The 15,558-nt window shown below is 28.5% G+C and overlaps 1 protein-coding gene across 3 annotated transcripts in view; it reads left to right on the top strand.

Moving 5' to 3' along the window:
* Positions 1-15,558, top strand: part of LOC126845808 (thyrostimulin beta-5 subunit) — a 27,604-nt gene extending 12,046 nt beyond the window's left edge. Inside the window, exons 1-3 of one of the 3 annotated variants that reach the window (XM_050584722.1) lie at positions 1,104-1,368; positions 12,957-13,182; positions 15,203-15,558. In XM_050584722.1, coding sequence (XP_050440679.1) covers positions 12,964-13,182; positions 15,203-15,439 — 456 coding nt within the window. In that variant the 5' untranslated portion in view covers positions 1,104-1,368; positions 12,957-12,963 and the 3' untranslated portion in view covers positions 15,440-15,558. Of the gene's footprint in view, positions 1-1,103; positions 1,369-6,295; positions 6,389-12,956; positions 13,183-15,202 lie in introns of those variants that run through there. The other 2 variants (XM_050584724.1, XM_050584723.1) reach the window with 2 other exon arrangements.

Raw genomic sequence — 15,558 nt, 5'->3', positions numbered from 1 at the left:
CAGTTAAAATCCATAGCTAAGCAATAAAATAACTAAAATGTAATATCAGTTAATTTAGTCCTTACACACTTTTGAAGGTTGTATCATTATTTTCGAAATAGCAAGAATATTTATATAAGTATAAATAAACAAATTTAATAGAAAAAAACATCAATTTGGTTGTAAACAATTAAAAAGTATTTATAATAACTTTATTAAAATATATTGTTTGGTATCCCAAGGTGCTTTAAATTTTTTTATGATTTCCGTTGAATTTCAATATAGTATGAAAACATTAGAAATTTATTTATGAAAGAGTATCTATAAAAATGAAATTATACAAACAGCGTTATGTTATTGTCTATATTAAAGAATCACGCCTTAACGTTTTTTTTAGTTTTTTAAAAGTAACTTAAACTTGAACTTTAAAATACATTCGTAAGCTCATTTGGAAGGGTAGGGTGACACGCATGAAAATAAAAACAATTGTACGTGGGTATCGTCTTACAAATTGACAATGTTCTTGATCAAATTACATAAACAGCTAATGAATGACAAAAGCTTTGTTTTATTAGTTCCTTTTTTTTTTTTTTTGAAGTACACGAGGTAATTTGGTTTTAATGAGATTGTTCTAAATTCTACTTGTGTGAGATGCGACACATTGAAACTGCTTGATCAACTACTGCTTCAGTCGAGTAAGCACGATTAATGCAGGTATAGTATAAAGCAAATACTATATGAATAGTCATCACAGTGGAAATCAGCACGACATCACGGTTTACATAGGGGTAGCAATATATTTCCAAGGCGATAAAAAAAAAACAAAGGTTTTTCTTAAATCTTTACTACAAATCTTTTGCACACGCTTGTTAGTGAAAAGACTTTGGAAACGCGTAATTTTTTTTTTTTCAATCCTATAATGCTAGAAACACGCTTACTGCGATATTTTAAATTTGTTTTAATTTTTGTATTTTTAAAGCTTTACCAAACGGGTAAAATTATCGTGCCAATGGGACGCCGGCAAAAGGCGCGCACGCGGTTCGAGTGGTGACTAACGTAAACGGGCAACAAACACGACCGGCACCAAAGACGGATATCGGCTGGCCGCATACCGCTCATACAGCTTCGCCCTCGCACGCGTTTAACGGCCACCGTTTGCAGTGCCGTCGGTCATCCTTCCACAACAGTTGAAATCTCGATAGTTGGGATTTTATTTAATTAATTTTTTTTTACATAAAAGTCCGTTTTGCGTACTGCCTTATAGTCGTCGCGTCCGACCCCCCAGAAGAGAGATAAATTATATTTTAAATATTTCACCGGTCCGCTGCAGTCGTCGTCTTCGTGCTGTAAGCCCCCGTCGTTCGCAGATAGTAGACTGCACACAACCAGGTAATATAATATTATAACAAACCCTATTTTACACTTTACAATATACCAGTTATGAGTTATCGTCATCGTTTACTACACATTGTTGCAATGCTACCAAGTTCTTGTGTACACAATACAATATAGAATCAAACCGTACAACAGTCAGGTTTAGTTTCCCTTCGTCCTACGAACTACTGCTTAAAAGGTACTTTATTAATGGTCTAATTGTTCCAAAATACTAAGTTAATTTTTTTTTTTGCTATGACACTATCGACATACGTTAATAAAGTAAAATAATATAAAAAACAGTTTCCCCCTAATATGGGGTTGAAATTTTTCCTTTATTTCACTTTTTCGAGCGTAGTTTTGTAACTTAGGGTCTGAAAATGAGATTAAAGGTAGATTTAAATTGCGATTATAACATATATAATATTTCTCTAAAAGCTGTAGGCAAAACATTTTTTTTTAATTTCAAGGCACCAAAACAAAAAAAAAAGAATATTACATATTAAATGTATTCAATTCACAGGTATTAAATTTCGACGTGTGAATGAATCAACAATCAATAGGTAACAGATAAATATTTTCATAATACGAGTATAGTCCTTATGTCCTCTTACTTCTTGTACATAAAATGTTAAATTTTATAGTGTTATAAAAAAATGTAATAACTCGATTTAATTTTCACTACATTAAAAACTACAAAAAATACCATTGAGGGCGTACTTTTTTTATTCGTATAGAAAACATAACATGGATTAACTACCGTGTTGGTCGATTACACTCAACCGGAGACTAAACAATACAAACGCATTAATGGTAAAAAAAACATATCTTTTTAAAAGAGTAAAGTGAAATAAAAAGTAAAAACTACTATAGTAAAGACTACAATATTTTGAAACAAAAATGGCCTCCTTAAAAAAAAATGTTCATCAGAACAATGGCTGGAACTGACGTGGTATAAATAATATTATGTTTACACTTGTACACTATTTGCCGTTTTTTCTTGTTGCTTTGTGAGGCGTACAAGGTAGGCAATAAGTATGCATACAAAGTTATAATTGCAATACCGCCGAGTACAAATTAAATATGATAATAAGCTTTTTTTTAAGTTAGCTTGAGTCATTTAAGGAGATTGCATGTAGTCGGTGTTTTTACCTTTTAGAACAACAATTCAGACAAAATTTCTACTACTTAGAATGGTCTGATTTTAATCCTGTAAAAATATACGTGTTCTTTGGCAACTTTATTAGGTTATGTAGGAAATGGATTCTTGATTTTTTTTCTGTAAAATAATTGGGTTTTAATATTGAACAAATTGCAAATTTAATTTATTTAATTACCAAAAACTGAGACTTTTTAACTAAAATCGGCTTCCTACATAACATAGTAGAGTAGCCAAAGAACTCGAAACTCTTTACAGAATTGAAATTGGATTATCCTAAGTAGCAGACATTTTGTCCACCTTTTTAGTCTAAAATAAGCCAAAATAACTTTTAAGTTTTACTTATAGAAAAATTGTTATAAATTAAAAATAATACCTTGAAGAACCTACTGGTTAACTAGAAAATTAATTAACATGGTCATTCAAATTTACTGAAACCACTTCTTAAATAATGCCTACACAAAACTCCTTAAAAACACACCGCATGCAATTCCCTTAATAGGTGTGTAGTTTAATATTTCAATAATTAACAAATTATCACCTGTTTTGAAGCCTTTTGAGTTTCGAGTTGTTCTCTTCGGAGATAGGACCTGAAGTAAACAATAATGTGGGTTAATGGATAAACTTTATGGAAAAGTCAATACTCGAAATAAACAATAGTTTACTGTATGTTATAAATAGCAACAGGTACTGTACGATAATGACATGTCATGTTGTTTTCTTTTTCATTATTAAAATTTTGTAATATTAATTTATCTCAACAATTACATAAATTCGATTTTGTAATATTATGTGCTACCTATTTGTATCTAACAATGCACCCCTGTGTATCCGATAAAAAAGACTAGGGCGGGGTGATGCCGATTAATAGTAACTTTTATATATTATACAATATTGTTATTAATATTATATGTATAAAATCCATCAAACCTAATTAATCGAAAGAGTAACAATTTTAGAAATTTAAAAATAATCTTGCCAATTAGTTTAAAAGGTTAAATTTCGATATAATATAATTTTATATAGTATACATACTAGACATAATACTTCCCTTTAATTAATACTGCAAACTTAAACCTTAGTATTTGTCTACACCTACACTATTCCGCTCGTCGAATAATTTAACACAAGGCACTAAAATAACATGTTATGATAGATCATTTATTTTCAAAATATCAACAAAACACCGAAACTAAAATGAAAAAATAATCATAAATAATATTTAAAAAAAACATTAACTCTAGACTTATAGTAAAACATGCGTAAACATGCATGAAATAAATAATTTTTTAAAGTAAAACATGATTGCAGCATCTTTATTTTGTGAAAAGGCATTAGGTACTTACATCCCTAATGTTAGTCCTTATTTGTTTGCATCTAATCCAATCAAATGACTAAATAATGACATCACACAGTTGACATACCTACATTTTTATTCTAACTGTTAATTAATTTAAAAAATATAAATATATGTTATTATTTTTCATTTTGTTATAAATACTGATATTATCGTTGTTGAGAACACTGAAACAAATGTTACCAATAACTATATCAATTACACAACGAAACTACTCCATAATAATAGAACTGTATTTCAAGTGCTTTTTTCTTAACTAAGTTTAGGAAAAATAACATTCACATTTTTTTTTAAGCTGCAGCTGTAAATAATAATAAAAGTATTTAATTAAAACTGATCGACTTGGCATCATACAGTAGTAGAAAAGTTTTCAAATAAATTACACCTTGTTAAAATAACCTGAATATAATTAATATGTTAATAGAAAACAAAAAATCCATATAAAAACAATGCCATAATATTTTCTCATGTATATTATTTGGTAACCAGAGTAGTTTTTTGAAATCAATATATTGTAAATTTAAAACGAAATGTTATAACTAAATTAGAATAACTATAACTCAATTTTTGGTACCTTAAAAATATATTTTTTTATGGGCTTTTATTATGGCTAGATACATTTTTAAAACTATTTATAAACAGTATCCTGATGATGTTGTAATTGCAAAACTCATAGTCACCAAATTATTAAATAATACTTATGTTATTGTACTTAAATACATTTTTTGTGATACATGTTAATTCATATAATACCTGTAAATAATATTAAAGTAATGAGTTTAATTTAAAAATAAAACCGTTAAAGTGTTCTTGTTAGTTTTAAAATGGATTTTTAAACGTGTTTTGTGTTTTTAATTATACAAAATGATAACTATTTTACAAAAGGCAGGCTGTGTAAATTGCGGGCTTTTTTTATTTTAAGCAGACGTTTTGATGTCAAGCTTAGTACAATAATACCTGCTTGCAACGGGTAGTAGTTCTTTTATAATACCCGTTTGTTCATCGACTTTTATTCTTTATTTAATTATTTATCCGTAATAATCCTTATTACTCTGATATTGTTGTACATGTGTTTGTACTTATTATTGTATGATAAACATTTTGATACAGATTTGATATTATTTATGTTACACATTTCATGGTAATTAAATGAAATAACTACACTTTTTTATTATTAATTTGCTCTTTAGAGAGTTAGTTTTGTTAGTTACAACTAATAGTGAACGTTCCAAATAGAATTACAGATTTATAATGACAATAAAATAACAAGTGATCTTATGATGTATTAGAATCAATACATTCATATTCTAAAAGGAGAATAAAAAAAAAATATATACATTTTTCAAATTGACTACAATACAATTAAATAAAATGATATAACTAGAACATTAAAAACTATGTATTTATAATTGTCAACTAATCAGTCATAATACCTAATAGCAGATCATTTTGGTTTATACATATCTAAATTAAAAGTATTGATATGTACAAAAAAACAATGTAAGAAAAAAACAATTCACTGATTGATGTCTGTAAGTTTGAACATATTACATATTTGAAAAAAGTCGTAAATAAATCACGTGTTGACTTTTATTAAAGAAATATTTGCCTTTTAAGATCATTTTGAAATGTCACTTGTATTGCAATAAAAATCAGCGGCAGCATTATTATTCGCGGTACCCACTATACAATTTGACAATACAAAATATAACTCACCGTATATCTCATATGCCGACAATTGTGTTTGAATAAATCAGTCCTCAGAAAGTTGGTCGAAAGTCCGGACGCCAGTTTCCTTTGGCGAGTAATTTGATGTATCGATATATCCACTTACAATTCAGTTTAAGAAAAAAATACATATATCTTCTATGAACCGCAGATATATTTTGAAAAGCCTACCAGTTTATTAAAAAACCGAATGATGCTGATACTTCTTACAGTTTTAAATAAAGACTTACCCATAAATGTTAAAAAATCTGAACTTATTGATTAAAATATCAAACTTGAGTCTTGAGTCATACGACAGTGAACTGTTAAAAGTATATATTAGTTTTTTGAAAGAAAATAATTGAATGTTAAATCGATAAGCATAAATCGTAGTTGGTACAAGGACAAAAACATAACAAACATGAAAACCGTAGAAAATTCTAGTTGTATAATGGATTTTTGGCAATATTCCAATACTAAATGTTTGACACATATGTATATATACTATATATTTCTGAAAAAATACTACGTAAGGAAATGATAATTTATGAAAGAGATTTTATTTATTACAGGCAATACAGAAAACTTGTCTCAATGAAATAATCTAAACATGTACGTTGTACTTTGGATCAATTCCATACTCGACAATTTTTGCAAATGAACACTAAATTCGATGAACAAGTGTAACATTTTTGAAATAGCAAAGTAGAGATATAATTGCTTAGAATAAACAACGTATGCAAGAATGTATACAATGAATAGTAGTCTAACTTGTTTAAACAAAAATTACGATTGGCTATTTTAGACTTAAGGTAAAGTATAATGATCAAACTATTATTAATAATAAATTTTAATAGATAACGTTCAAAATTATTGTTGTTTTATCTCTAGAATGGTTCAAATTAATCCATTACAATATTTGTGTTAATAAATACTATAATTAAATTTGTAATGAAAATTCTACATCTTTAACCGCATTACAAAATGTATAAAATAATATAAACGTGTACGTGTATTTAAGAAGCATATATTTTTTTAGTTATTTGCGTTATCATTTTATTATTATCTAAAAATATAAGTGAATAATGAAGATTATATTAAAAGCTAGCTTTTTGAATACGAAGACGTCTGATTCATAACACAAAGGATCTTTTATGCTGATACCGAATTTCTCTCAAAACCATTAAAAAAATGACTAAAATGCGATTTAAAATTAATATTGCACTTGATAACAAATCATGGTAGAAGAAATTAAACTTAATAAAATAAACAATTAATAAAAAATATTTAATAAATAAAAAGTATTTAAAATTAGTTTCGTATAAATTTATTCTGTGAATAAAAATTATTTGTATCTAATATTTTATAAATATTTTAATGATATGGGGTAAGTAGAACTTATTGTTATATATGTTGGCACTGTTACAAAATTAAAAAAATATATTAGCTGTAGTTAGGATCACTGCAAAGGCTTTTATTATTATTGTTTATAAAACAAAGATCAATATTGCTCAAAATCAGTGTGTTTATTTTAGAAACTTTTTGTTACTTTCAAACTAATTAAAATTGTAGCTATGGCATCAGGTTGACTTCTGAAACAAATATAGTGTTTATAGCAGAATACATATAGTTACTTGTTTTTTTTTTATTTGTATGCCTGATTGCCTTATTATAACTTTATAGTACATTAAAACGTTATTTAATAATCAAAAATAGCTGAAATGAGAAACATTTAAAGCATAATTTACTAAAATATCTTTTTCTCTACAACATTCAGAAGTCAAAGTTAAATACGTTTAAGATAAACCTGAATATACATACCTATACCGGTGTGCCAAAAGTCATGTTATGAAACTTTTACGATAATTGTTATTTTTGGCCCACCATGGTATATTACACAAAATAAATTGTCAAATTAAATAATATGTACTGAAAAAAAAAAAATGTATTTTAACTAAAAGGGTTGTATTCTTTTAAATGATCCATTGTACTTTATTTAACAAAAAAAAACGTATTCATCTATTCAATTATACTATATAATATACGAGTATATTATATATTGTTATTTGTCTATTATTGATAAATCAGTGGGCCTTTTTTTAAATGCAATGCTTATATTATATTTTACAGGTGCTATTAAAAAAACGATTTACAGCGTAGATCATTAAAGTAAACAGTGCACTGTTAAAAAAGCTTAACGACTATCAAAGCTATAATTTTTTATTTCCCGATTTTAGTGTTACACTTAAAGGGATTGCATGCGGTCTGTTTTTTTACGATTTACACCAAAAAGCCAGACAAAATTCTGACTACATAGGATGGTCCAAGTTTAATTCTGTAAAAATATATGAGTTCTTTGGCAACTTCACTAGGTTATGTAGGACACAGATTTTTGATTTTTTTGATTTCTTTTAGCAAAAAAATTGGATTGTAATATTGAAAAAATTGCAATTTAATTTATTTAATTACAAGAAACTGAATTTTTAAATTAAAATCGGCCTCTTACATAACAGTAAAGTTAAAAGTAGCCAAATAATTACATTAATGAACTATTTAGCCATTTAATCTCAAAATTATAGTTAAATCAAACAATATATTTCTTAAAAATATAAACAACAAATAAGTAATTATCAAACCATTCTACAAAATCAATGAACACGATTAAAATTTTTTAAAAAAACTGAACTATTGTTACACAATTTGTGTAGAAATGCAAATAGGTTGTATTGCAACGATTCTGTATTTTTTTTAGCGGCTGGTGCTTTGTTTTGAATCCCTTTTAATACTCATACAATTTGATTAGTTGTTTTTGTTGAATAATAAGTTCCAGCTTAAAAACTTAGTGTAACATTTACACAAGCGGTTATATCTACCAGATTGTGGTTGCAAACTAAAAGCATAATTTCGTGGAATGTTATGAAATTTATTGATTAAAATCTTAAATATTTAAGTACAATGCTAATGCGCTACAATACTACTATACAGTTAATTTCGCAAACCGTTTAATTTAGAATTACTCGAAAGAACAATGGTTATCTTTATAGCAATAGATAATATTTATATTATCGATAACGATCAATCGAGATTTAATATCTTAGAAAAAGAACAAAATATAACTTAAAAGTTACAGATTTTTTTGTGAAATTCATACACACACACACACTTGTAGATTTGATATAAAAACAAGTGTAGACTATAATAATTTTATATGAATAAATTATAGAATTAAAAATTATATTAAACAAACTGTTAGTAGGTTGTTTTATTATCTATGGTGATAAGTTAAGTTGAGATAATGAAACAAATATTAACGTCGTATGTATTAATTTTCAAGTAAACTCTTAGTATACCTTATATGAAATAACAATGCAGGAGTAAATTTGTATTAATTATATAGTTTTAAAAAATTACCTTTTAAATAAAGTTTCATCTAAAATCTAAGTTATAACCATACGCGCATATGTATCGAAATTGCATAACCTGAGTGCCGTCTTCAATGTTGATGTAACACAATTAGTTGACAATATTTTTTTTTTTTAGATCAAGACGTGTTCATTATAAAAAAAATGTATCAATACGAAAGAAATTCGAACTTTTATTTATTGTAATGAAAACTTTTCATTAGTACTTAATCAACTTCGAAAAACAAGCGGTATCCTCTGTATTGGTCAATAATATTTTACCTGTTATATTTGTCCCAAACTTGTTGTTGAAGAGAATGGAGCTAAATTATAAATAAGGGTTGATACGTCAATACTGTTTTTCTAATATACATATAATAAAAATTACTATAAATAAAACTTTAAACAAAAAAAATCGTCGTTCTTGTGAGAAATATATAATCACTTAGTTTTTTCAAAACAAGATAACTAATGATTTTTACTGATGATTAAATAAACATTTTAATAAAGCCACTATCTATATGCAGTGACGTCCCATGATGCGCAAGTGTATTTATTTGAATTCATTCGATTGTAGATACAAAAATAAAAGAGCAATTTAAACGTTATTTATGTATGTCTGTCTCGTGTACTATCTGCAATGGAAATCACATTATTATTACTGCATAAAACTTCGAAACATTCATAATAAAACTTTGATTCTAACGTCATCATTAGATGCCATTCATAATGACATAAATGTCAGCCATTACTTAACTTGTAGACTATAAGTTCACTTATATCCATACACACATTCGTCGGTTATTAATCGAGTTTTCTTATAATGCGGAAAATCCAAATTAAACATGAGACGAAAACAACATGAAACACCCACTACTTTAGTCTTTGCTATTTGAAGTAAATGGCTTACACCTACAAACATAATATTACATAAAATCAAGTTAAATTAATTTTTTTTTTTTCGAAAATTGCCGTAAAATAAATGGCATACACCCACAAACATGTTACATAAGTTAAAAAAAATTTTGTTGAAAAATTAATATTATTTTGCCTTTTTGCAAATGTAAAGTGTTTTCGTGGTCGGTCACCTTATGTATTAAACTCCATCGTATTCATGGAAGTACCTATGATTTAGAAACACTGTACATTCTGATAACTCGTCTAATTCCAGATACGTGATAAGAAAAAATTAGTTTTTAATAGACAAAATTGACGAGTCGTAATAAATTTAATGTAAAACTTTTAGTCGACCAATACAATAATTGCATTTATGTATTTGATCTTTAATTAGAATTATAAATCCTATAAATAGTTATCAGTTGTAACTAATATTATTCAGGTGCCTAATTATGATTCAGAATTTAATTAAAAATTGTGTTACATGTATAACCATCACAGCATTTCACATTAAAGCTAAAAGAAAATAAACAATTTTAAATGACTTAGGTATGTTATGATTATTCACTTATGACTTTATGACTTTATAAAGGAAATCCTACGCTTTTTTTATATGAAAAAAGATTAAAAATTAAACATATATTACATACAGGATGTTATAAAGGTAGCCAACTTTACACATAATATGTAGCGGGATAAAATGTCTAATAATTTTACACAAAACATTGTGTACTTTATTCAAAAATTTGAATAACATAATATCATAAGTATTCTTCATTTATTCATAAAACAATAATGCTTTATTTCCAGCAATCCTAGGCCAACGTTTATAAAGTATTTTAGAAACGTTTCTGAATAGTCGATAACGCAATGTAATACTATTTCATACATTTTTATTTAGTCTCGTTTCCGACACATTTTTTGGGTAAGTAGTTTACTGACAACGCTTTGCAATCAAAACATTTTTCGTTACGATAGTTAAACTTAAAAGTTAAAAACAATAGTGCATATGGTTAAGTCAATACACCATGCTTGCAAAAAAAAAACAGTAATTTTATGTTTATTATCCGAAAAATACATTAAAGCTAATTATAAATGAACGGACAATATTATATTTTTTCTCAAATTACATCACTCGTCCGTACCGTACGATAATTTATGTATATTAATGTTTTTATGAATATTTATGCGCTATTAATCTTTTATACCAACATAAATTGTGCATAAATCCGTTACACGAATTTCCTCCAGATAATGTGCAGATATTAGACGGAATTAAAACAATTAACTACCCAAAATTTGTACGTCATATAACTCTCATCAGCCGTTTCGGAGTATATTATTCATTGACATACTATACCTTTTAATAATATTTCTGAACTCACTGAGTTTTACATAATATGTTTGTTATTAATTTCATAAAATATATTATAAACTTCACAGATTTGACCTCAATTTGGCACACGATCTGTATTTTTTTTGCAGCTACAAATTTCTAAAGCCGTCCAATCGTTGAGTTTCTATTTGGTTTTTTTTACAATGAAAACCGCGTCAAACTGTGTTGCTTGAATAGCAGAAAATCATCTGGTATAAAAATAACTGCATATACTACAGCACGTGTACGACATGTCATACTCGGATTCTTACAGATAACGTGGCTATTTTTTCTATCTCAATTTACTGTAATCGGGTCTACCCAGGCTATACAATTCAATTGCAGAATATGCGAATAGTTGATAAAAAGCACTGAACGAACATATGAGTTTGCAATGACTATATTATTATTAATATAAACGGCGGATCGTTGCAACACATTCGTCTTTATAAATTGTCCTCCTACCGGCTGTATAAATCGTTCCTTTAATCTCTTTCGTCGTTTTCAATAAACGCTTACTGTTAAAAAGAATTCGCTTTTGAAACGCAATTCAGATGACCGATGACTAGAAATGCACGTCATCCGCAAAGGTTTCGTCACGCTAACCGACTTGTATATTATCCATAGTGACGTGTGTCCTTGGATCGTCACGTCTAACAAGTTCGTCTGGGATGCGGTTTCGTTGGCGCCAATTTGATTCGTAAAAAAATAATAATAAACTTCTAAGAGGAAAATTATAAAAATAAAACTGGTCCGTGTACTTTGGCGAGTAGTGTAAACGGAGACATTAATCTCTCGGCGCATCTTTTTCCACCCACTAACAGCGGTCGGTCGGTCATTAATATTTGACTCGGACAGGAGACTCAGAGGCTTTTGAAATAGCCAGAAACCATGGTAATGGTCGTCCGACCTTTTATTAGCTGCCCACAAACGGATGAGCCGATAGCCTATTAATGGTGTGTTTGTTTTGCATTGTCACTCCTACACGGGACTGATATCGTTATAGTTAATAAGCTCGACTAGACCGTGAGAAAACTGGCATTTGTCTCAGTATTTTCGACCATCATTCTTGTCCGGCAATTGTTCTTTCTTTTCATTTATTTGTTTTTTTGATGTCCACGAGCTCTCGTAGCGTTTACATCACCATGTTCAGCAGCTATAAGGTAAACTTTCTGTAATAATAATATATAAACTTCTCTCACACCGTAGTCGAACAGTAACAATTGTTTGTAAACGAATAAAAATTGAATTTTCCATGGATATTATAAACCTGTCTTGAAAATTATTTTATGTCGAGATTTTTACTATATAGTCTTACTCGATATTAGTACAACTGGTGGTTAGCTATTAATGTTTATAAAAAAACCACCATTTACATATTTTTAACCCCACCCCCACCCTCGACGGTGTTAGACAGTTTAACATGAAATTTGTTACATATAGTATTTATAATAACGCCTATATGATTTTAAGAAATAATACATAATTTATTGTAATTGTTTTAAATAATATTTCTATGTCAATATTACAGTAGGATAAATGTATAAAACTAACAATGATATTATATGATTATCAAGTTCATTGTAAACGTGTTATATAATTCTTAACACAAAGCTGTAATTGGTACAACTATATTTTTTAAGAATATCCAAATTGACTATATGAATTAGTAGACTAACTATAATAATTTGTTTTTATTATGTTTAGCGTACCAATGATGTACATGTTTTTATTTTGCACATTATGCTCGGCGGTTTTGTGGTCTGCATCTATTGCCGGACAAGATATGTTATTGGACGAACCACAGACAAATGCATTAGATTGTAACAAAAAACTGTATGCCTTCCAAGTGTCCAACACAGACATAAATGGCAGGTCATGTTCCGACGAAATTGAAGTGATGTCTTGCTGGGGACGGTGTGATTCTAACGAGGTAATTATATAACACTAACACAGCACTATTAGCTAAAAAAACAATAAAATATTGACATTTAAGTATATCAAAATTAATAACACAAAAAAAGATTATTAAATATTGCAGAGCCAAAGTCCTCCCTCCAAAAAAATGGAAAAATTAGTCTCTGTAAATTGTCACTTTATTAAATTGTATACAATATTATGTGTTGTTGACTATTTGATATTTTATATTTCAATAAAATCAACTTCGTTTAATTCGATTTTATTTCATTATCAAAGATAGTTTTTCTTGTTACATTTTATTATTTATCCATTCTGAATAAAAAGATATCTTATTTACTCAGGACTAGCATTCAAAGTAAAAAACGTATTTTCCGTTTCTGGCTATAATAAAAAGTTTAGTGTAATTTTACTTGATTGCATCTTATTCAGGCAGTACACTTATTGTAATTCCGCTGGTCTTCATTTTGAGAATATATAATATTACTTTTAGTTTAGATGTATGCAATTTTCAGAGAACACTTAGAGCAACCCAGAACACAGTAAGCTTAAGACATTAATGCCGGCATCAAGCTTAGTATTATGTTTATGTAGTACGAAGAACCCCCCCCCCCCCAGCACTATAAATAACACTGTCACCTTTTCCACAATGTACAACTTGTTATTTTAATGTGTTGCTTACCGGAGATCCATTTACTGAAATTATAATATTTTTAAACCTTATTCAGCACACCGTTCTCATGTCATTTCTCCACTTGAGCATAAACACCATACACGTTTTGCATTACGGATTACCCCAAAACATTTATAAATATCCAAAAGAAATTGAATTTTTAACAATCAATTTACCAAGAAAAAAATGCATATTATACCAGGTGCACGCAACATGGGCCTCACCGTGGTTTGTTCTTTGGTTGTGTTGTTTTGAATAGCAACTCGTGTTTTGTAAAACGTATAAAACATTATTACCTACTTAGGTATTAAGTAACCTTTATTTGAACGGCTTTCAAACGTGAATTTTCGGCATAGTGTAAGATTGGTGCAAAACTTGAATATTTTATTTCTATTCGCTACATGAATGATTCATTCTAGCAGATATTATCATTAGTTATAAGTTATAACTTATAACTAAAACTAACAATGATTTCATCAATAAACTAACGCTAAATTGATAATATATAATTACTGACTATCATAACTAAATTATAGTCATTATACTAAAATGTTAAATAATATGTACAAAAGCAATCGAATATGTGTAAGTATAGTGAGCAGCGAGTTAATCATGTATTGACTATTGTCCATGTTCTCGGTAAAAATAGGAATATATCAAACATTAATATTATGTTTTTATTAGCATAACCTTATTAGAGCCATAAACTATAAAAATTTGTTAACACTGTGCATTTTTATATAATGTAGTAGTTTTTGTGGAGAAATGAGATTTATTGGTTACTAGGTGTAAAATGAAATACTTGGAGTTCAAGTTGAGTAGTAATACAAATATAGATAAAGTTATATATCAGTATTAACAACTAGGATGAAGTAATTGAGGTAAAAAAATGAAAATTAGTGATTTACGAACACTGTTATTAAAGTCGAAGTAATTGTAATACTTGAATTGATAAGTCTGTAGTGATAGTACAGATAATAAATGAAAGCAAGAGTTGGCCAATGTCTAAATTTAAAATGCATGAAAAACATCAAAATATGGAAGTACCTTCCATACAAATTTTAAAATAGACTTACGTCATTATGGAATAACTAGCGACTTGGGTAGAAATAGGAATAGATTTATTCGATAGAAGGCGACTTGAGAATTGAGCTGTAGGCAAAAAAGGAGGGGGGGGGGAAATTAAAAACCGACTACACGATAGTTAAGACAGAAAATACGTAAGCCTACGAATGAAAGTATTGTGGACACAGAATAGGCGATGATTTATTGTTATTGCATCGCCTACCTCGGGTGTAACAGTACTTTGGATATATTTTGATAGTCATAAAATTGTTTAACGGATCATTGCGTTTATCCGCAGGTGTCCGACTGGCGGTTTCCTTACAAACGTTCGCATCATCCGGTGTGCATACACGGGGGCCGGAAGTTGACCAGGTACATACTGAGGAACTGCGAGCCGGGAGTCGAACCAGGAACAGAAGTGTATGTTTTTCAGCAAGCCACCTCGTGCAAATGCCACGCTTGCAAGTCGTCCGAGGCGTCTTGTGAAGGATATAGATTCAGAGATTTTCAGTTTATACCCTCCAATGAAATTTAAATTGCCAATGCGTTACCGCCGCATCGATGAGCTACTCTCTATTATTTATAATGTAATAACATTGAACCATACCAAACGTAATACATTATTTTACTTTGTCTCCTAATAAATAGTTTACC

This window comes from Adelges cooleyi, unplaced genomic scaffold, assembly GCF_023614345.1.
Source record: "Adelges cooleyi isolate 19-005CV unplaced genomic scaffold, UGA_ACOO_1.1 ACOO_flye_CR_arks_rails_tigmint_CR_PRNA_8, whole genome shotgun sequence".
Taxonomy (NCBI): Eukaryota; Metazoa; Arthropoda; class Insecta; order Hemiptera; family Adelgidae; genus Adelges; species Adelges cooleyi.
Note: the sequence above shows the minus strand (reverse complement) of the source record. Positions and strands in the feature narration are given on the sequence as shown.